The sequence below is a fragment of the Elgaria multicarinata genome, chromosome 2 (assembly GCF_023053635.1).
Source record: "Elgaria multicarinata webbii isolate HBS135686 ecotype San Diego chromosome 2, rElgMul1.1.pri, whole genome shotgun sequence".
NCBI lineage: Eukaryota > Metazoa > Chordata > Lepidosauria > Squamata > Anguidae > Elgaria > Elgaria multicarinata.
The window spans coordinates 136,552,313-136,576,564 of record NC_086172.1 but is presented as its reverse complement, the minus strand read 5'-3'; the positions used below and the strand labels follow the sequence as shown (position 1 = coordinate 136,576,564).

Here is a 24,252-nt window from a genome sequence, read left to right as displayed (position 1 = left end):
TACGTTAAGCCTTCTGCATATATCCTACAACACCTGCCCAGGAAGCCTGCTTCCTGACTTCTATCTGCGGTTACACCACAGAGAGTTTCTGGGGTGAGTAAACAACTCCTTGTAAACAACTCTCTCCAAGAGATGTTCTGCCACCTTGGAAAAGTTTCCATCTCATTCTGTGGCTGGTGCATAAAAGGTGGGCTGCCTGAGGGTGGTCCACCCTTGGTGCATCCGGCCCCCCTACTTTGGAGGGGCCACTTTTGGGGTGAACAAAGGTCAGTTTGTTGGACAAAGGGGAGGAGGGGAGGAATTGCCTGTATATTTGCCATCTTGGGTGTACATGGCATTATGTACATGATCAGACATACAAGTATTGCCTGTTGGAGAGGTGGTGGGGTAGAGGGAACTGCCACTGAAACAGTAGAGGAGGAGGGGGATATAGTGGCGGGAATCAGCTGGGTTATTATGGGGGTAGGGAATGCAACAGGGTGTTGTTGCTCCTAAGATGTCTCCCATATCAGATAACTTGAGTAGCCCTGGTGACATCTCATGTGAAAGGGCGGGAGGAATGGTAAACTCTTCATACATTTCATACATTTTCATCACAACAAAGTGAGGTTTGGCGGCAGCAGCCACATTACAGGTATCTGGGAATTAAGCCTGAGAATATAACACAGTGACAGCATTTCTGGGTTCTGACGGTGTAGAGAGGTTATCAGAGCATGAGCGGGGCAAGGGTAGGTTGTACAACAAAACGTGTTTAGTGATGCACACCCAGAAGTTCAGTTCAATGAAGTACAAAAGCATGAATTCAGAAAAGTATTTGGAAAAGCTGACGTTTTACAAAAAGAGTTTCTTTATTTTTTAAAAAACAACAACAACAGAATAAATCCCAATATAATCACTGTAGGTGCAGTATCATAATGGCAGCTTGATCCACAAAACAGTTATGCCAAAATACATTTAATACTATGGAAGTAAAATATGGATTCCAGTTTAGCAGCATACTTTGCATGCAATCCATGGAATTACTGAAGATACTGAACTTTGCAGTCACTATTATTATGCCTGCTTCCACATTCTAAAAATGTGCCAAGTTCAACTCCATTTACATCAATTGTGGTCAAAATTTATTCAAATAGTTTTTAAGGAAGTTGATTCATATTTGAAGGAGTGCTAATAAAAGCCCAACTTTAAGTCTGTGGCTAATATCCAGCAGAGGATGAGTCCCATGCAAGAACTAGTATTTTTGAGTACACTGCCACAGCTATGTATGAAAAGGGTACAACAGAGGATGTAAATTCCCTGTATCCAGATCCTCCAACTGGAAATCCCAATCTAGAGAACTATTAGCATTCCAAGTGGGCTTGAAGCTGCCTCTGCTGCCATTTGAAGCTCCCCCACTGCGTCTGTTATACTGTTATACCTCTGTGCAGAAGCCTGTCCCTCACTCCGCCAAACCCCACATGTCTATTTAAACATGGGAAGGGAAGTGGTCTGCGAGCAACTACATATTTGGAGCTCATACACGATGTCCAATGGATTTTGGTTTGGAAAATATGCATGCCAATTCGCATCCTCTAGACCAGGGGTGGGCAACTGTGGGAGGTCCAGGGGGCATTTTTGCCCCTTGGGCCCCTCGCAGGCTGTAGGGCCCCTTAAAAAAGAATTGGTGGTTTGCCATTGAATTCCAGCAGCAAATCACTCCATAGGGCTAAAGGGGTTCCATTTAGTTTGTTCTCAAATGTATCTTTGGGACGAACAAAACCTAACCCTTTTAGTGCTACAGAGCACTAACATTCCCTTTCCCCCCCCCTTCTGAAAGATTTTCAGAATGTTTCGCATGCAGTGTAGATGGCGATAGGGGTGGCATGCAGCTGCATGTTGCCCACTCCTGCTGTAAAGCCTTCACTTTTAACAAGACATTGGCAGTGGATCCAATCTGAGTAGTAAGTTAGGTTTTCCTGCTGTTGGCGATGGGACATGAATGAGTCCTGTGAGCTTCTGCATCTCTTTACCTCTTTACTAATGATGGGATCCTGATGTGTGCATTGGGCTCTGGATCTTTGGCAATATGGGGCCATTTACTGTACTTGTGGTAGTACAGTACACTAAGGTAAATGGAACTGTATCAGTATAAATGGATGGTGGCCATAGCTAGACGGGGCTTTATCCCGGGGCAGTCCCCAGGATCATCCCTGTGCATTCACATTATGCACAAGAGGATCCCGGCATCAGGGAGGGATGATCCCTCTCTTGCCCTGGGATATGGCCCTACACTTTAGGCCCGCTTTTCCCAAGGTCTTGGGCTGATCCCAATACCACGGAATGCATGGGCGGGTATCGCAGTTTGTCCCGGTTCCTTGCGGTTACTCATGAGGAGCAGAGGGGCACATGGGGCGCAGAGGTCCTCAGGAGCTCTGCGCCCATTGAAGGTGGGGTGGGGTGGGGTGAGCAGGATTTTTTTTTTAAAAATAAAAAACTTACTTTTTGTGCACTGGTTCTCGTGCGCTCCTTCCTCTTTAAAAAAACAACAACAAAATGGCAGGTGCGACATCCTCTCCCTCTGAAATCGTGAACAGAGGGGGAGATCTCGCAATTCACCCCTCCATCGTGCTAAACCGGTAGGCTTAGCTGAGGCCGGTGACTCATCCCCTTGGACATCAATATTCAAGAGTTACAAATAAGGGCAACATGTTGAAGTTACTAAAGGAAGTACAAAACTAAATAAGTATTTTTCTAAGCCTAGCCGACAGTTATTTGTGAAGGCTACATTAAACAACAAAACATGATTGGACTTTGGCATGAAATAATACAAGGTCAGAGAGATTCTTGAGCTATGTGCATCAGTTTCAAATTCTGTCTGATTCCAGATGACATTCCAAAGGTCCCATGGGGAAAAGTTGGGAAAACAGCAATGTTTGCCAAAGTTCCAGGTATAGCTCTGTTTGTTAATATCAGGCAATGCACAGCCATATATTTAATTACCTTCAAAAAATCTGTATGATATCTTCTTGCTATTAATGGAATGCTACTGGCTGAGCCAACATGCTACATGAATAATTTTCTTGCCAGGTAAATCTACTGCAGGCACCATAATTAAAGCGGGTGCTTTCTTGCCCATTTGCTCTTCAAGATGTCCTTGGAGTCCTATAATATAAACAAAAAGATCCATTCATTTAAGTGTTCAACAGTTCAGCTACTAAACAAACTTTTCCATGTTGTAAAGAAGTATATTCATCTAAAAGAGCAGAAAAATATGAAGAGTGGAGATTGCAAATATAAAATATACTGTTTAAAATACTGAAGCTGGTATGCTTAATTTTAAATTGCATTATCTTTTTCATACATTTTTGAAGCAATTTTTAATTGAAGGCTGCACTCGTATGCATACTTACAGTAGGGACTATAGCCCCACTGAATTCAGTGGGATGTGTTTCTGACTAAGCATACATAGTTTTAGGGAGCACGTGAATAAAGCTCCCAGTATCTTAATGAATACTTAGGCCCTTTATACACCTAAGAATTATCCCAGGAAAATGGAGGGATTGTCCCTGCCTGTTCCTGGGATCCCCTCTGTGGCATTTGCATGCACAGGGATGGTCCCGGGATGATCCCTGGAAAAAAGGCAGGTGTCGAAACGGCCCCAGAGTCACTGATAGAACGGATAAGCTTAATCCAGATAACACAGATGTTTATGGTGAAAGGCTTGGTTCCAAGGCCTAGGGGTTTTGCTAGTTCTGAATGAGTCACAGTCTTGCAAGGATCAGATTTGCAGCTTGAGGCTACTTCTGGATCCAGCGCTGTTCCTAGATGGGTACGAATGGTGATGACTATATGCAGCATGCAGGGCCAGTGTCAAGGTTACGTATGGTTGTTAGCTGCCACGAGTCCACACTCCAACAGGGCCCTACTGATTAGAGCATCCTCTTCACCATTGCAACCTTCTTGTTCACCTGCCTCTTGCTCTGGCCCAGACAATGGTGCTGGTGAGAACGAGCAGCAGCAGATGCCGCTGCTTACTTGCTCACTGACTCTCTGCCTGTCAAGCAAGCAAGTAGTAGAAAGAGGAGGCTGAACAATAGCAGCTGGTGACATTGGCTGTGAGAAGGCAGACTGAACTGAGGGTGGTGGGCATTAAGGGTATCTTGCCCAAGGAACTTCAAAAACCTGGAGCTGACACTGGCAGCACGTCTCTGAATGCAAGTTGCTTTGAAACAACAGCATGAGATAACTACTGCCGCCATGTTCCGCTTGTGGGCTTCCCCTGGGCCTTTGGTTGGCCACTATGAGAAACAGGATGGTGGCTGAGATAGTCCTCAGGTCTGATCCAGCAGGGCTCTTCTTCTTATATTGGGTTGTATCCAATGTTAAACCTAGACCTGATTGTTATAATCAGCCACCCTGGTAATGTAATTAAACGATGGAGTATACATTTTAATAATCAAATAGGATAAAGCCAGTTTGGAAACTGAATCTGGTTTAGAATGCAGTTTATTTATTTATGTAATTATATAAAGAAACCTCTTCCATAATAATTATCCTTGTGATCTGTTTTTTAAAGGGTAGACAGGAGAATGGCAGATAAACTCTGGGAGCAGACCAAAGCAGTTCTGCTTTGATATCAACTAGTAGATGTGCACCTTACTGAGCGTAAAATTATTCTCACCTCATTAGTTAGCTGTCAAGGTATTTTTTTTATAATTATCTGCTGTTTTTATTTTGTTATTTACTGGCTTAGTATTGGCTCCAAACATTTTCCTCCCATATTTATTACAGTGCAATTCTAGGCATATCTACTCAGAATTATGCCCCACTGGTTTCAATGGAACTTACTCTCATTGTTAAACATGTGTTGGATTGCACTCTGAATCTGAATATTTCTTAAATGTGAAGAAAGGTAATATTTCTTAATACTCCGTTTTTTAAATAGTGAAACACATGTTAGATTTTTCTTTATTTTAAAAAGGAAATAAAACAAGAACTCAAGTTATTTATTTGAGGATGAATTTGAACCCCCTCCAATGTCTTCTCCTTAGATCTGAGCATAATTAATAGACATCATATATGTAATGAATCCAGATAATTTAAATAAAGTGCAAATAACCCAAGGAAATGTATCCAAACAATAGAAAAGTAATTACAAGGAACACATCTTTTTTTAAGAGATACTGCATTTTTTTTTAGGAATGTGGTGCTTACTAACCCATGTACCACTTTATAGCCAGAAATGTTTAATATTTTTGTGTAGTGGGAGCGGATCTGAAAGATATTGAGGAGGAAAGACCACCTGCCTCAGCTTTTAACTGGCATCCTACTGTCAGATTCTGCAATACTGTAATTGTAGTAATGCAGTGCTTCATATCATTACAATTCTCGTCCATGTAGGCAGAAAGTGGTATCCTTTCCCCATGACTACAGAGCTGTGAACAACTCATCTCAATCAGAGACTTCACGCTGATTATTTTTACTTAACAGCTTTACAAAGAATAAAGCAGTCCAAGGACTTCTCATACACACACTGCAACCCTAGGAAGGGGTTAACAGTTGGAAATTGTTGATGTTAGAGGTGAATATTGACAGAGCTGCACCCAAGATCAATAGTTGCCTCAGAGGTCAAAAGGACTTCATGTTCCATGTTCAAAGAAACTCAGTTTATGTATGCTAGCAATGCACTGATTCAGCATCAGCTAAGCACTATTGTGACAATCAGGCAATGTGAAATGTGCATGCATCTACACTTTCGCACACTTGTAAAGTGGAGGAGAGGCATAAAAGGTACAATCTAGTAAAAGCCTTGGCTTGATCCCAATGAAATCACTGGCACATAAGCCTTTCACTGTACTTTATATTTCCATTGCTTTCAGCAGGCTTTTCATTAGGCATGACTGTCACTGGATTGGGACGTAACTCACCTACTCACATACACTATTTGCATCACATTACCTACAGGTCTGCTTATTTTTGTCCTCAAACATATTTAAGACATTTTTTTTGGGGGGGGGGTAAATTTAATTTCTGATATACAATGAAACAAATGTATACTATCAAAACCAAAAGAAAAAATTCTGACAGAATTATCTGGCAAAGGGAATTAAACCTTCAAAATCTGAGACTTATATAGTGCACAGATGAGACTAGCTAGAAATTATGCAAATAGAATAAAAAATATTAACTTTTGAAATTTAAACGTATATTTGATGGGGCTCATTAATCACAAAGTAGCCACTTAGTGTTAGACACTGGAAAGGGAAAAAGGATACACACATTTATTTCATATTGCTGTTTTTTATGCAATATAATTAAGTGTTAATATGCTTTCATGCATATTATTCCATTAATATTTCACAATGTCTGTATCAACATAATAAGCATTGTTTGATGCAAGTTTTAGAGAAATAATCTATACTTTAGAAGCAAGATTCTGACCGTTTGCCAGCTATATCAGAGAACCATGAGGACTAGTTTCAAATAAATTCTCTTCGCCGAGGAAGGAAAAAAGTATAACCTTACAGAAAGAAAGAGCTGAATTATCAGCCAGGGTGCTACAATTCCAGTGCACCGCAATTATTATTTTCAGTATCTTCACTATGCTTGTTTCTCTACTATTCCTCTTTGCATTTAAACCAAATATACTGTTATATCACTTAGCGCAGGTCTTTAAATCCCAGAGCTAATAAAGCTCCATTGCTTCAACTGTATGGATTTGACATGCAGCATGTGCTTTGAAGGGAAGCTTCACAGGGGATCAGGTTCCTAACAGTCAACTAAGAGTTCCAGTCCCAAAAGAGGTGCCCCTGGCGTGCCGAGCACTTAACCCTTCGACCAGTACCAACATGACTGTTCACAAATTATTGATGTCTCTAAATCCCTGGCAGATTGCAGACAGGTCTTGTCTCCCTTGAAGCCCAAGCATATGGCCACTAATGGGATGGATTAAGAAAAAAAATACATGCACACACTCAGCCTTTGCCACATGAATGTAAAGCCACAGAAACAGGAGAAGGTGATTGAACTGGACTGAACACTGCTAAATACATGATTAGCCTCTTGTTATGGATCATTTCCATTGATCTATATCTGGTTTTGCAGCACAGTTTAATTAAAGCTGTCTGGAACAAGGCTGTTCCCTAAATGATCAGCTATGCAATGAAAACGTGAAATCTGAGGAAGCTGGAGGCCTTTAAAACAGCCTCACTGACTTTGTGGTTAGTAACAGTAGCAGGAAGATATATATATTCTGGAAAATTAACTGTTTTGTTGCTGTATCTCAGACTCATGAAGTTGGTTTTAAAAAAATCAAACAAAACAAACCTTGGTGTTTTTTGTTTGTTTAAAATTTGTTCTTTGGATGAATTAGTTAAGCCTAAGGAAGCCAATTGGCTTACTTACCTAGAAGTTAACTATTTCAGGATGAAGGGGTCTAAACAGTGCAATCCTATGCATGTTTACTCAAAAGTAGGTTCCAGGGAATGAAATAGGACTTATTCCCAGTTTTAAGTGCATATAGGATGGCAGTCTAAAAGAACCTCAAGATTAATCCTAATTTGCTCCTCCATTCACACAAGGGGGTTAAAGTTCATCAACTCTCTCCTCCATCTGCAGTCCCCCACACTGTATCTCACACCATTCCCAAGGGGTCCCCTAACCCCCAGGAACAGATTTTCAGGGGACTGCAGGGGGCAGAAGGAAGGAGGAGGCATCAAAGCCCAGCTCTGTAAATGTCAACTCTTCCATTCACAGAAGGACAGTTAGGATCCAAGCTGAAGTCTGCAATTTACTATAATCTTTTAAGTGAGGAAGACAGATGAAAAAAGACATCCAAGTCTGCTCCAACTGGATTGTGGGAAGAATCCTGATGAATTGTTATGTTTCTGTTTTGTTGGTGTGATTTTATTATTGTACTTTGATTTTACTTAGAACCCACCTTGGAAAGACGGGATTTAAATAAAATGTGAGATATAAGGGAATAAATAATGGAATGAGACTACCCTAAACTAAATGGGTTTTAGACAGTAAAATCCATTTAGTTTAGGATGCTCTCAGACATCAGCTTATCACTGTAGCACTAACCAGAGGGTGACCATGGCAGGATCTACATTACTGCTTTGTAACAGTTTATAATGGTTTTGACAACTGTGCAGGCCCAGGACACACTCCATATACCATTTTCAAAGTGTTATATCCTGCTTTGTGTATTTCTGGCCCATATGACAGGAAACCCCCAGATTTGTTAGGATTTTTGATAATAAATCTGGGAAGAGTGGGGAATTATGAAATTTGAAGGAAAATCCAGATTTTTCCCATCCTCCCCACCCAAAGGGCAGCTCTACTTTAATGGCAATTAACAAAAATGCTTACAGCTCTGCCATTTTCAAAGATAAAGAGATGAAACTTGGCACCATGATAGCTCTTATGTAGGGCTTTAGCCATGCCAAATTTGAAGCAGATCTGTTCATCCGTTGATTTGTAGGATTTTTAAAAAAAGTTTGAGGTTTTAATTTTATTTTTATTTTTTTACAAAAGCACCCTTTATTTTTAAAGATAAAGAGATGCAACTTGGCACCATGATAGCTCTTAAGGAGGGATTTAGCCATGCCAAGTTTGAAGAAGATCCATTCATCCTTAGATTTTTAGGAATTGTTTTAAGTTCAAGGTTTTAAAATTATTATTTTTAAAAAAACGCTAGAGCCATATCCTTCAAACTCAGGTTGTCAAACCTCCTCTTTGCAGTCTTGCAGAAGTTTCAGCCCTTGAAATTAAGGGGATCTCCAGTTTTTAGCTAAGAAGTGCTGAGCAAGCAGGGCACCTTTCCTGTTGCAGATTTGGTGGGCAGTCGGGCACCTGGAGTTCAGCAGAGGAAAGGCTTCCACAGATCAAAATGTGGGAAAGAAGAGGTCAGTCAAAGCAGCCCACAGAGCAAAACAGAACAGGCCAGAGGCCTTTTTCTCAGAGTTCCACATCATGGGCGATGAAGGGTCATCCTCAGAGAAAAACTCTCACGATCAGTGAGCTACCAGTCGAGAGAGAGGCTCTCATCTTTGTGGATGTCCTGTTGCTGCAGATGTTGGAACCTGGCTTGTCATTGCTTTGCTTCAGTATCCCCTTCCCTTCCACTCCACTTTGTTCACTTATGAGCTACGTTCTGTCTGCACTGCTGGCATGCAATGGAGAACGTTTGAAGTGCATGTCAGAGTAAAATAGATTTGAAGCTTTGGCTGGCTGGCATATCTCTTAGAGACAGAGTTACACTGAAGACACAACTCAGAGCTGAGCCCTGAGAGACTGGTGTGCCAAACAGAGCCTTTCAAGAGCGTCTCAGAATCAAGTGTTGATGGAAGCATTGGCTGGCTGGAGGCTTTGGCTGGCATCAGTTTCAAACAGAGTCACAACTCAGACATGGCTGTAGCTTAGTCCTGAGCGGCTGGGGTTACACACAGAAACTTTTAAGAACGTTTCAGAGTCCAGTGTTGGTGCAGGCAGAAGTGGCTGGTGATGGAGTTTTTTTTTAAAAAAAACAAGTGTCCCCAGATGTGACCAAACTATAAGTGGGCACGCTACCGCTGGTCACATGGTACAAGTGCACAGCCTGGCTGGACTGCTGGGAGACTTTGGCAGAGATAGAGAGAGGGGGGATTGTTTGAGGCTGGAAGCTGGAGATGATGGATGGCTGAAGGCAACCCAGATGCACCTGTAGCTTGGCCCTGAGAGGCTGGCTTGCCACCCAGAGTGTTTTAACAGTGCATCAGAGACGAGCGGTTGTGTGGAAGGAGAGGAGATGGAAGTGACTGGCAGCAGAGGTTCTCAAAGTAAGAGTCACTGGACATGACCAAGCAATAAGCAATACCCCTGGCCACAAGTGCGCAGCCCAGGTGCACCGTTGGGAGACTTTGGCAGAGAGGGAGAGGGAGATTGTTTGAGACTGGAGGCTTTGGTTTGGCTGCAGTGAGAACAGAGGCTGTACAGACAACCCAGAGACACCTGTTATAACTTAGCTCCATGGTGCTGGCATGCAATGCAGGGCATTAGATAGAGGGTCTCAGAGTCGCTTGTTTGTGCAGGTTCAAAGTCTGGATGTGTGAAGTGGTGCCAATGCGCAAGCCTTGAAAGGTAATATATATACGTGAGAAGTATGAATAGGCGAAGTAGTGTCCACTGTCCACAACACCCACCCTAATGTTAGAGTAGCGAAACTTGTGGCAATCATATTAAAAATAAAGAAAAAGCCAGTTAGCCAGCCGTCTGTCCGGCACAAATCTCATTAACAGCAGCAGCAGCTTACAGTAGAGTGAGGATACAGTCAGAAAAGATATTTGAGGGAAGGGGAGAACGTATTACACAGATATAACAAAAGCTTCAAAGTACAGCAAAAGCTAAAAAAGTAGGAGTAAGTGGAGTTAATTTCAGATATGTTGAATGTCTCACTTGTTCTTTATTTCAGTGATTTTAAAATTACAAAGTTATGTAGAATAGATTTGTCTTAATTGTGTCCTGTAAAATCAGATATGTGACCAAGGCTATGTGCTGGACACGCCCCCTGGGGCCGGACATGTTGGTGGGCACACCTACTTGGGGGCCGACCGTGTTGTCCTCCTTTCTGGTTTCCAAAATATGGTAACCATAAGAAAAGGTGCCATAAGGGAGTGGAGCAAAACTAGTTTTGGACTATGCTACTACTGGAGATATAAAGCAGCAAATATATGGCTGCTGAGAAAGGCCCCTTTAACTAGTAAATGTGGGGACATGCCGTACTACGGAAATCATAGGTCCTATGCAATGGCCTTGTTAGCTTGCTCAATAATTCAGCCCTGGTCAATCTCCATCATCAGAAAAAATAAATCACGTGCAGAGCCATGCACAGATATTCTCAGCTAGGGATGTTAGAGAAATCCTTTGGGGGTGGGGTGGAGTTCAACATGTTTTCCTAAGTGCTGTTCCCGATGCAGCGCCCGACTTGACCTGCATCAAAATATATTTTGAGTATTTTCCGGGCATTCTGTGCATGTTTTTCCTTGCAGGTTCCACAATTTGCACACATTTCTGATCAATCTCTGCAAATTTGGCAGCAATTTTCTGGCTCAGAAATGCAAATTGCTCAGAAATTTGCGCAAATTGCGGAGCCATGGAAAAAATGTGCAAAAAAGGTTCCTGAAGTTCAGAAAGAGCCGACAGCCTAGCTTGCGAACCCAAACTGAGCTGTACATGCCACAGAACTCAGTTGAGTCAAAGAAGAAACAGATTTCTTAGCAATGGACATGCCTATTCTCAGCTGTTCTGCAACGTTTCTGCAACCCACCTGAATGGAACTTGCAGTCCACCAGTGGTCCACAGACCATAGTTTGAGAACAGGGCTGAAAAATCAATGTCATTCTCAGAGAGTCAGCCCCAATGTAGAGAGCGATCCTCCTCCCACCCCCCAAGCAAGGTACTCACTGGTACCCCATCTAAAATATAGCAATGTTGGCACCAGGCAAAACTGTCTGTGGAGGGGATTGCACCACAGGGAAACCACCACAGAAAAAGGCCCTCTCCAATTGCCACTCGCCTAATATCAGAGGGGTGGGACACCCAGAGAAAGGCCTTATATGGGAGAAGGCAGATATTCAGGTCCCAGAAGATCTAAAGTATGCAACCTGTGGCCCTCCAGACGTTTTGACTTACAAATCCCATCAGTCCTGGCCAGCACAGCCAATGGTGAGGCATGGTGGGAGCTGTAGGCCAAAACATCCAGAGAGCTAGAAGATGCCCAATACTGATCTAGAGGCAGAGGGCATTGCAATGGGTAGGAAGAATACCAACATATTTAGGAATTGTGCTTTCTGAGAGCTTGTTGAGGCAATGAAAATCTTTTGACTTTCTTTTAAAGTAAAGTTAAGTAGATTCTTAGTAATACATTTTTAGGACCTGCCGGAAAAATAATGGTAAGACATATATGTTATTTTTAGAGAAGGTTCAATTATGGGCCTGTCAGCATTGGCAGTACATCCCTTTATCAGGCCAGCGAGCTCACTTCGTTTTTTCCCCACAGTAAAGTTTGCTTAATGACCAGTTTAACAAAGGATTTTTCACCGTGGGTGTTAATTAGAGCTTTGTGGACTCTCTAGGATTGCGCTCACTAAACCCTGTAATTCAAGTCAAAAGAGGTGGGAGCACATCAGCCCCCTTTCTCTTTCCACGAAGACTTGACTGTGACTAAACCAAATCATAGAAACCAATCTCTCCCCCACCCCACCCCACAATTCTTTCTATGTATGGATATCCACATCATACCATATTCACTTGAGAAAAGAAACAGTCATAGCACACAGCATGTCGTTCAGACAGCTGTATATTTTCAAACAGACAAATCGACCTCTCCCATCTAGGATGCAAATGACAAAGAAGATTGCTGCCTCCTCTTTTGTAAACCGCTCAGAGAGCTTTGGCTATGGGGCGGTATAGAAATCTTAACAACAACAATGACAAAATTATTCTTGTGATTCTCACGATTCTTCATTGTTGGGTGTTCCTACTTTAGTAAATGAGCCCAAAACTTATCAAAATTAGCCCTACGAAACCGATCATAGGTACATTATATCTGCTCCACAATTAATGAGCTTCCAGTTATTTATTTGTTCAATCTATTTTATCCTGCTCCTCGGTCAAAAAGACTCCTGAAGCAGCTCACAAACAACCAGCAAAACAAGACTGTCTCTGGACACAAGCCTACAATTGAAAGATACAAAGCATACAAGGAAAAAGGAATGGGTAGGAAAAAGGGGGGAAACCGAAGTCGTCTTTTAGCAGGACTGGTGGAATGGTCTTGCTTTGTTTTCAGTTCCCTCTATACAGCCTGCTGCACAGTTAGGTTTAAGGGCTGATTCACCTGCTATCCTAGGCAATGCCTTATACATGGTGTGACATAGATGTGAGCTGCTGGTTAGTAACCTCTCTCGAATGTACAGCATATTGGTCTATATACTTAATGACGCATAATAGTATACACCCAGCCCACCTCAGATATAAAGGTGATTGTCTTGAATTTGACTGAGCATGCTCAGTATCCCCAATGAATCTGTTACTATGAATCCAAGATGGTGTATTTTTTTTATTTAAAACAATTATCTCTTGCATTTTGACTGAACACAGGTCTACAAGGCAGCTATAATTCTATTTAAAACAGAATAAAGCAATGAAAAAACAACAACAATGAAAACTGACAAAACAAACCAGAAGCAATTAATCAAATGGAAATGCCATTAAAAGGCTGAGTGAACAGAAAAGTTTGTGGCCAGTGTCTGAAAGACAGTAATGATGGAGCCTGCCAAAAGTGCCTGGGGAGAGTATTCTGCAACCTGGGTACCACCACTGAGAGAGGAGGCATGATCAACTCGCAATCAAGATGGAAGCCATATGTGCAGCTATTTTGGACTAGTCTGCGCATGCCCAGTAAAACCAAAGATTTCTGATGAAGTCTTCTTAACAGATGGCTTGTTGAGTCAGGGATTTAGAAGGTTTTCTTGAGTGGGTGTGGGTGTGGGGAGAAGAATCCAGATTCAACACTTGAATCTTGCAATAATCTGCCACATCCGTAATAATAAAAAAATATTACTGAAGTCCTCAAAGATTTTGAACAAAGAATGGAAAAGAACTTTTTGTGACTGTGCAATTACATTTAGTGGCGCAGGCTCCATTTACTTCAGTGGAGGGATCATGAGTACAAGGCATTGAAGACCATTCTTCATGATTGCACAAGAAAACAGCACAAGGAAAACAACCCATCCGTCATTCATTAAATCATTAAAGCAATTTCCTCTATGTACTAGCTCTATGTGGCCCCTGAGAGATATTTCAGACTCTCTTCAGAGCAATGTTAGGGAACCTTTGTTGAATAAAGCCTTGTGGATTACATGGCAGAGAGAGGGCCTAGAATCACCACAATCTTTTTTTTCCTATTGAGGGCCACATTCCCACAGATATTATCTGTTGGGGTCCAGATATCAGTGATGGGTGCACCAAAATCACTGGTGGGTGGGTCCATCCTTCCCCCCTCTCTTTCTGCCACTCTTTCTGTCTTCCACCAGGCTTCTGGAGGATGGAACAATGGCGCTCTTCCCAGATATCTGAACTGATGGTTTGCAGAGGGACTAAAAGTAGGCTGAAGGCCACATGAAACAAGGCTGAGGGTCACACACAACCCCAGGGCAGTAGGTTGCCAATCCTTGCTTTATATGGCTGCTGGCATGGAAGCAGTATCAGTCTTGTGTTTGAGAGCAGTAGTATGAACGAGTTACAAGTTGAGAAATATGAGCAGATCAATATAAGGGAGCCACAGCCACAGCCACATTTTAGCAAGATGAGAAACTTGTTTTATCATACAGCATTGACCTGATCTGTAGATGTAGTCACTAATAGCTCATCGTGTTGGTTCATCCCTGGGTTAGCTGTGCCGTGCTGCAATGCAGATTTTTCTCCAATGAACTTGTATGCACCCATGTTCATCGTATTACCTTGAGAATCACATTAGGAGGAGATACAACCCTTTCCTCTGACTGATTTATAACTGTTTATCACGGTACACAGCCCCAAAGCACTGGCTGGTATTGAGATCACCTGGCACAGATTGGTAAAATCTGAGAGGTGGTAAGTAAAGCTTTCAGGTGAGAGCTGGGAACTTTGCTGTTTGTGATGCACTGCCGGTGCCGTCTGTAAATCAAGGACTTTTCTCCAAGGCCGTCAATCTGGCACCTTTCACAAGTATTAAATTCACTTAAATATTTTCCCCCCAGAAGAAGCTGTCATGAGACATACTGAAGCAAATATGTCCTTTAGTAGATACACATGGACTCTGCTGTAACACTGTCTGTTAAGTGATGTGACATCCCAGTATGATTTATTTTTAAAAGAATAAATTCAACGTTTGTTGGGTATCATCCAAGTACTTTCAAAGCTGGAAGTACCTGGATAGAGATAAAATTGGTGACGAAGATGTACTTACAAGAAATGGACTATTGTTTCCTTTGACCTTAAGATAGTGGTAGGGAAAAAACCCTGTGTCCTCTTTCAACGTCTTACAAACAGCAGGTATACCATGTCTCTTGCCTCCACGACATATCATCATTTTATATGGAGCCTACAAGCCAGTATAAGATCTAAACAGAATGATTGTACATCTTTGATTTCCCACCCCAGGGAATGGAACAAGACAGAGCAACACTATTCATGTGTGACTGGTGGATCCTTGCTGTCCCGAAACTTGGCACCATCATGTTTTCACTCATTTATTGTGAAAAGATTTTTTATAATACTTATCTGGTGTGTAAAAATCAGTATGTGCGGTAGCTAAGAGTATGAACGGTAAGTCAAGAAATCACTGTTTCAAATTCAATTCAGCGATGAATTCAATGGGTGGCCTTAGACAAGCTTCTCTTCCTCTCCCTCTCCCTCTCCCTCTCCCTCTGCTTCCTGATCCCATTTGCAATATGAGGATGGTAATACTGGACTATTTTCCAGGGTGGTTTTGATGATTACCAAGATAATGAATACAACTATATACATGCTAAGATTATTGTCTCACACTTCTGTATGTGATAAGCCATTTTAGAGATGGAAAACAGAACTGGCCTATTCAAACAACACACTAAGCCATGGTTATGCTGCTAACGCTTTTGCAGCAAATGGTGAACGTGTTTCAGCCAGGGTTATGTAGCCACCATGGTTAGGAATGGTTCATACGACACGCTAAGCCATAATGTTTAGCTCAAAACACTTAACCACTGTAGGTTAGCATGTCATCTGAACAGGGTCAATGAGTTGCTTAGGCCACTGAGGGCCAAACTACATATGATGATGAATGCCTCTTTCTACTCAACGTGCAGGTTTTAAAAAATTCAAACAGCATCAACTGGGAAGGGGTGATAATGGTGAATGCGGAATATAGAAAATGTGGCCAAATGCAAAGCATGCGATCTACCGCTCAGTTACGATCCCCTCTTCACTGAAACATACTGATTTATTACCTGAAGGCAGTGTTGTCCTGTGTACATATGGTATCTCTGCAGATTCTAGGAGTCAGGCATGGAGTAACACATCACTGAGGATGTTAAACAATGAGGAAAGCTACTGAGAAAGAAACAATTATGTTGCAGGTTATTTGGAAAAAAAGCCAAAGAACATTTTTGAAGGACAGGACAGTAGGTGGCTGTGATATATTGGAAATGACTAGATGTCCATCCTTCAAAGATGCATAAGGACTGCTTTCTTTCAGAAGGACACACAAGATTCCAGAATGAACACGAGTTCCAGGGATGCTTTTTATATTGTATTTTGTATTTGTGTTTTTAGATTGTTGGTTGTTTTTATGCTCTTCATGATTTTAATTTTTGTCAACCGCCCAGAGAGCTTTGGCTATTGGGCGGTATAAAAAAATGTAATAAATAAATAAATAATACTACATTCCTTTGAGCATGACACTGCCTAAGTCATGTGCCAAATATTTCTACATAGGCACTGAAAACACTTTAAGGTGTTCCTGAAAGTAAGTAGCGCAGAACACATTTCTCAGATTTTGCAAGCACAACCCATTATGAGTTCATTGTACCATTTTTGGAAGAAAAAACACAGGGTAGAAGAGTAGAAGATATGGAGTGGGGTACAGCTTTTGAAAACACAGTGCCTTTATAACAGACTGATGTTCTAAGATATTCAAAAGGCATCACTGTTTTGCAAGTGAACAGGTGAGTTATAAATGATAGCCAAGTCATTAGCCAAACTGTGGACTAGTTAGTGTATGAGGTCAGACCAAGCGATTTGCCTTACCATTTGCATTTCTGTTTCATGATTTTGCCAATACGTTACAGTAAGGTTAAAGCCAGGACCATAGCTATAAAGTTATAGAATTAAGTCTTCTCCAAGACTGTAAACCACATGCAGTGACAAAGGCACCAACCACCATTAAGTGTATGATTAGTTCATTGTAGATCATTTCTATTGATCCAGCTTTGACTTCTCAGAACAGTTTAATCACAGCTGCCTGGAAGAGGGTAATGGATGGCTCAGGGGATTGGTTGCGGGATACACAGCAACCCATTCTTAGGTCACTGGTTCAATCCCACAACCAGGTTGGCAATTACTAGAAGTCGTTATGGCTGTATCTGGTGACTTATGTGAAATAAACTAGTGAAATTTCATTCCAGTCACCCATGAGAGAAGGTGTGCTTGTACATGTGCACGCACACACAGTCCCTAAACAACATAGCAATAATCCATACCAAAGGCATGATGAACTGCTGCACTGCATTCAAGTATATTCTGCAAATACATTTGTGGAGTGAACTTAGAAGACTAGATAGCAAGGTACCAATCAGTCTATCATCCCCACTTGATTACTACTATACACCATATTGTAGAGTTCCACCATCATATGGGCAAAAACTGTGAAAGAAACCAGGTTCTAGTGGTCAAACAATCATGGTCTCTTTTGACACAGCAAGCATGGAATGGGGGGCAAGCACCATGAACTATTGAGGAGCCAGTTATCTTCCCTAGAAAGCAGGGCAGGGAATCATAATAGTTATTTTTTTTAAGCACAGCTTTGTTCCCTTTTATATGACACTATATGATATCACATGGGCAGTGCTTCACAAGGAAAGTGGGTGGAGCCATCAATGATGCAGCAGCCAAATCAGAATGACCTTGGGGCCATTCTTTAGGAGACTGAGAGGCATTCAAGTAATGAATGCAATGATATTTATGGGTTAGTTTGGGCAGGTGTGGGCAATTGGTGGCCCTCCAAATGTTTTGGCCTATCATCCCTCACCATTGGCTATACTGGCTAGGACTGACAGGAGCTATAGGCCAAAACATCTGGATGGCACAAGTCACCCACCTCTGGCTTTGAGCAAAAAAAATAATAAAAAATTAAAGAGTTGACTGTTCATATCTCGCAGGTCTCGCGTCTATGACACAACGTGCATACGAATTGATGATTCAGTGCCGTACTACATGCTTTATGCTCACCATGGGGAACAGCGCTTTGATTGCTGAAGCCTTCAGCGAAAGCTATAAGCACAAGTTGGCTCTAGCTGGTATTGGATTTATGAAACGAAGGATGCTGAGAGTGGAAACCGATGTGACATTCTAATCACTTTTGAGAAACATGAAGGGCCAGTGATGGAGAGGTGACCTTTATCTTGGCAAAGAAGGTTTCCCCATATAAGAGAAGGCCATGCTTTGAGGCAAAGTTAAACAGTGTTTTGATTTATTCTTGTACCTGTTTCAGGAGAGGGGGGGAAAAACCACCATGACCCATGGCCACAGCATCCAGTTTTAATAACGTTGCAGTACTGCTAGAGGGAAATAAAGCATCCAGCAAGCGATGTCAGTTTCAAAATGAAGCAAGATGCCCACTCTCCAAACCAGTCTGTGGTCATCACTGATACTATATGCCATCGGCCCTAACTTGTCAGTGAGTATTATACCCTCTTCATTAAAGGACAGGGTCTACTGGAGGATCCAAAATCTTTTCCAGTGAGGTCACGAATTCCAGTGGTTCAACAACAATAAGAATAATTTATTTTTAATAGCAGTTTGATATTTTTTAAAAAATCCCTCCAGGCTGTATTTTAAGCTGTTAGTGTAGAAACATCTTAATTTTTTTTATTGTGTAAAAATTGTATTCAAGGAAAAGAAATAAAATAAAATAAGTTGAATGTGGCTGAATGTTGGCTAGAGTTAATGTAAATTATTTTACTTATTTAAAATATTTATATTCTATCCTGCTTGAAACTAGGATAAAACCCAATTCAAATAATAATAAACAAATAATACAACAATAGATTAAAAATAAGAATAAAACATCAGTATGCTTCTCTCTGATCACTGGAGTAATATAGACAGCAGAAGTATTATAGCGAGTGTGTGTAAGGTTCAAAGGTCACCTGAGACACAATCACGTTAACAGCATACTCCTCAGCATATTTACTCAGAATACGTCTCAATAGGATTTAGAGAACAATCCTATGGCCCCTAGACAATGTCTGGGGCCATAGGATTGCTTAGTTTCCTGGCTATGAAGACCTCATAGCCAGGAAACAATGCCCTCCCCACCCACCACCCACCCCTCTTGTTTGCGACGGCTACCTCTCTGCACTCGGTAAACAAGCAGGACACAGTGGGGAAAGGGGGGGCATTTCTGGGGGCAGAGAGGGGAGGAGAACAGGGCAGCTGCCTCACACTGAATCCTATGGCCGCCCCAGCCTCCCCCTCCACCCGAAGAACTGCTGCTAGATTGGTGAAATCGCTCGTTGTGAGGATCAGGCCTGTTCTCCCTAGTGTTGGGGAATGGGTTTCAGGCTATCAATTGTAATCAGATTCTGAAGCAGAAGAAACAGGATTAGAAATTTACCAGCCAACACAAGAAGCGGGAGAAGAGATTCTCCCAGGCTCTTCAGGAACCAGGGTTGAATCTTCACCAGACTTTCTCAGAAAGAATGCTAACAACTCAGAGTCTGTGGGAACTCAGCTCTCTTCAGAGGCGGAAGGGACTTCAGAGTTGACTGATTCCAATGTTTGACGCGGGGTCAAGTGGGCAGAGCTGAAATCAGGGGAGAAGCGATCAGCTCAGCTAGCTTCTCACCAAAGACTTCTTCAGAAGAATCTCCTCTGAAGAAAAAGTGGCTTTAGGAAAAGCTTTCCCTTTTGTTGAAAGCACAATTGCCTAGTTTAGTCAGCCAAGTTTTAGCCTAGAGCAAAGCTCCTAGTGTTTACACTCCCTTCAGGTGTGGAAGAGATGTATATTTGCTGATAAAGTTTTGTGGATTACTTGGCAGACCTCTTTATTGTCTTGCATCGCAGCAGGAGAGCTTGGAATCACAACACCCATCTAGCAGAAATACAGGATAGCTAGAGCATGCTCCAGCTGTCCTTCATTGGATACTTGGCAGCCTCCAAGTTCAGAGGCTGCCAACTATTGACATAGGATTGTGTCCTTACTCAAGTAAGTATGCTTAACAGTACAATCTCATATATTTCTACCCATGATGCCTGATGCTGCAATCCTAAACACACAAAGGAGTAAAACCCCTTGAATGCAATTGGACTGTCATTAGCATTTACTGTAAGATCACCATCTGTCATGTAATTTAGGAATAATAATCCTGTTGTAAAGGTTACTGAGGTCATGTTGTAAACAGTGCAATTTGAACGTCTGAAAACTGTTATGCAAATGGCAACTATTCTTTACTAGGATAAACTAGTAAAAATATTTCCCCTCTGAAAATACATCCAGTTTGGTATTTTGCTGCATCAAACTAACTGGAGGCAGAGGTGAAAATATAGGAAAGAAAATTATTTGGCTATAATAATATGGACATCTAAGCTGACATTATATAAAATAGAACAAATCTTTAATGGCTTATTTAAAATTTTAGCAACTAATTTAGGTAAATGCTATGTTTCCAAGCAATCATCTCGGTTTCAAATTATTGCTTTCTCCTTCTACCATGAGCTATAAACCAAAATATTAAAGCAGTAAACTTTTTCTTGAAAATATAGTGCTCAGTTATTTATTCTCCTATACTCCATTTCTCTCCAGGGAAATCTGAAAGTTTTAAATCCATTGATCCCTCACACTTTCAGGATTTGCCTTCCTCTTGGCCTCTGAGTTAGTTTCTGTTTGCCAGTCAAATTCTAGAGATTTGTTTGCAAATTATAAATCCTATTGTGGTTTCATCTTTAACCAGTGACCAGTATTTTATTTAAAGGAACCCCTCTCATAAAGTGTTTTATTCTGAAGGCATGCTAAAGATTTACAATATGCTAAACCAGGCAAAAAACTCTCTAGTAATCAGCAACAATACATTTTACACTCTATCTTAATAATTTTTTCTGCCTCTATGTCGATAAAACTTTCTCTCCTTTTTACAATGGTTTACAACTTAAATAATTTAATACAACAGTTGTTATATTTTTATTGCAGGCTTATAAAACTTGTGCTATAAGTCTCTTCCATGCAATATATTAACCCAAAAATGACAGAGGAGACAGGTAGCTACTGATTACTAAAACTATAATTCAGGCTTGAAGTTCTGAAGACGTTATAAATGGCTTTTGCTTCACTTACACACTCTAGATGTGTCTTTCAAATGAACTGCCTGCCTCTTGGCATTCAATCTCTCCGCATCCATTACTCCTCTGTGTATATATTATGAACAAAAAGGCGTTCACATTTCAGACGACACACAGTGTAACACAATAAACTGGTTCTAGCCAACAAGAATAAAGGAGAGGTAACTAGGGAATCATAGGCACAATCCAACAGGAATCTGTCTTGAACAGGCCTGATTAAAACTTATGGGAGCTGCTCTTAGGCCCCATCATTTTATGCAAATCTTATTCATGTCCACAGCCAGCACTAGGGGATGGGCAGGGAAGCCACATACCTAGGCCTCATAGCTTCTGGCAAGCTACATTCACCAATAGATCGATAGTGTATGTAATCTGTTTTTATGCTTTTTATGGTTTTAAAGTTTGTATGTTTGTTTTTAATGTTATGTGTTTTCATCTCTGTAAACTGCCCAGAGAGCTTCAGCTACGGGGTGGCATTTAAATGTAATAAATACTACTACTACTACTAATAGCAGCTGGTGAAAATGATGGTGAGAAGGTAGACTCACTGAGGAAGGGTGTTTTGCCCAGGAATCCTCAGAAACCTGGAGCCAGCATGGAACTATAGCTCCAACATCTGGAAATATGGAATGGAATCCATCTGCCCTACCTGACCATGACGTTTCAAGACACCAAAGTTACAACCCTACACACACCTAACTGCGAATTAATTCCTTTGAATGTCCAAGAAAACATGCACATGCCCGGGCTGTGTGACATTGTAAAATATTGTAAAATATTATAGTTATCTATTGAGACTTTTGTTCACACATCCGATGAATGAGAGACGTCATTGCATTCTTTAAAAATAAATGTCAAAGCTGCAGTGATCATGCTAGTTTCAACTTGTGATTGTGAGATGAAGACCTTATAGAGCAGGGGTCTTTTTCAGTTTGAGGGCCGAATTAAATTTTGGAGCTCTCGGGGGCTGCATTCCAGTGCCAGCCAAAGACAAAGGGGCAGGCACTAAGGCAAAAGAAGCAGGGTTAAAAATACAAACAATGCAAGCCAGAGTGTTTTTAAGACACTGAGAGGCCCAGGGTGGAATGTTCATTTGAAGGCCCTTCAAATGCAGGGCAGTCTGGTAGGTCTCTGTGAGCACCCTGATACCTGAACGCACTGCGTTGAGAACCACATAGTGAATGTCTGACTAGGGCTGGGCTGGGCTGCTGCTATTAGCATCGTGCTCATCCTGCCGTGACAAAAGGACACTGCCACCAGCAGAGTTTGTTGTTATTTTCCTTCCCAGTAGGTTCATGGAGTTGAAGTTAGTGGAATTCTGAAAGAAACAAGTTAGCAACAACGCAGCATTGGCCAAATTGATGTGGCGTCCCGCCCCCATGTGTGAGCCCCCCATCCTCATATGTAAGGCCCGGGACAATTGCCACCTGTGCCTCCCCTTGAAAGGCCCTGGTACCAGCATGTTATAACTTAAAGATCTTACCTCCAAGTTACAAAGAGCCTTTTAGATGGGGGAAAAACTGCAAAAAAGCCAGAAAACCACCCCAAACAACTGGTGGCTGGGGTAAAGGGAGTATGGCCATCTAGGAACCATGGAGGGCCAGACTGGGACCCCAGGAGGGCTGGACTTGGCTCCCAGGCCTGTGGTTTCCCAACCTTGTCATAGAGGATACATAATGTCCATAGTCCTGAGTGCAATCTAACATTCTTCATCACTTTGCAATTAATCTTACAGCCACAAGTCTCTGATCGGCTCTACTGTTTTAACCTGTTGGTTGTTTTATTATAGTTTTAATTTTTGTGAATCTCCCAGAGAGCTTCAGCTATTGGGCGGTATAAAAATGTAATAAAATAAATAAATAAATAAATAAATACTTGGTCAAACTAGCATTAACGTGATTTAACATACACTTTTCAAATAATGTAAATAGCAGCCAAAGGTAAGCCTGAGCAACTTTTGGACCACAGAAGGTGGGGAGAGGAACTTTAACTCTGTCCCTGCTAGAGCCTGATAAAATCACTTCTCCAAAGCTGTTATTTGCATCTCAATGGAGTCTCTACTGGCACATGCACACAGTTATGGTTGTAACTACTTTGGCCCTCAGACCAGACTCTGACAGAAGAGACAGCCAGTCTAGTGCACAAGTCCTTTGTATTGCCACCATCATGTGTATCTTAGGATCAGGTTGCCTGTCAAATTTTTGTCCACATTAGAAATATGGAAAGATGTTAGGTCACAATGCGTACAGCAGAAATGGCAGCATGCTGCCCTGGTTTAGTGAATGTATTTCTTAACAGGTTATTAAAACCATGATCCTTACATAGTCTTTCTATCAAACTTTCCAGGGGGGAAAAATGAGAATATTAAATGCACCAGGATAGGGAAAGGATGTGCTCCATTTGCTCTGCAATGATAATCTTTTACAAAAGAGGATTTTTATTATTAATTCTTCGCCTTCTGGGGATATTATAATTTCTAGGATGTAGAAAATGCCTTAAGCACAAGCAATTTGCTGAGCTAGACTGAATTTCAAAATGTTTCAAATGAGCTGATAAACAACTGCATAATTAGCCATTATTAGATCAAGACTGCACAATACATATATCCAACCGAGAGAGCCAATGGATAGGGAAATTGGGGATATTGTTTTTTTAAAAAAACTAAGAGCCAGTGTTCTAGTTCCACTACTTACATTTTCCTTAGAAATGCAGATTATTCTATCAACTAAACCCTTGGGGTCTTAATCATTAAACACATACTTTTTGTATGAATAATGAGGAGTTTATGGGCTGAATATAACCCATACACTAAAGTGATTAGATTGCAAGCCTTCTCTATCCTGTCTTTCACCCACAACATACAGATTCACTACACAGGCACGCATACAAACAGTTTCCTCCCCATTATATTCCAAGGTTCCTTCTACCTTTTGACCTAGATTCACTTGCAATGTCCTTAAACTCTAAGGCCTGCTGCTGAGACAATTTGCTTTACATAAAAACACGGCCGTTTCTTTGTGTTTCTGAGAAGGAAGAGTGAAATAAATTAATGCATGACTCTTTTATTTTAAAAGTATTTTATTTTAAAAATATACTAAGTTTGGTCATATGATAAGCGTGGGACATTGTGGGCCTTGCATATAATGGCTGCAATCT

The 24,252-nt window shown here is 41.4% G+C and overlaps 1 protein-coding gene across 1 annotated transcript in view; it reads right to left on the bottom strand.

Moving 5' to 3' along the window:
* Nucleotides 1-2,815: 2,815 nt before the first annotated feature.
* DPH6 (diphthamine biosynthesis 6) overlaps nt 2,816-24,252 on the bottom strand; it is a 260,810-nt gene continuing 239,373 nt past the window's right edge. The window contains exon 15 of the mRNA XM_063118884.1: nt 2,816-3,141. Within this exon, the coding sequence (XP_062974954.1) occupies nt 3,023-3,141 (119 nt within the window). The 3' untranslated portion in view covers nt 2,816-3,022. The remainder of the gene's footprint in view (nt 3,142-24,252) is intronic.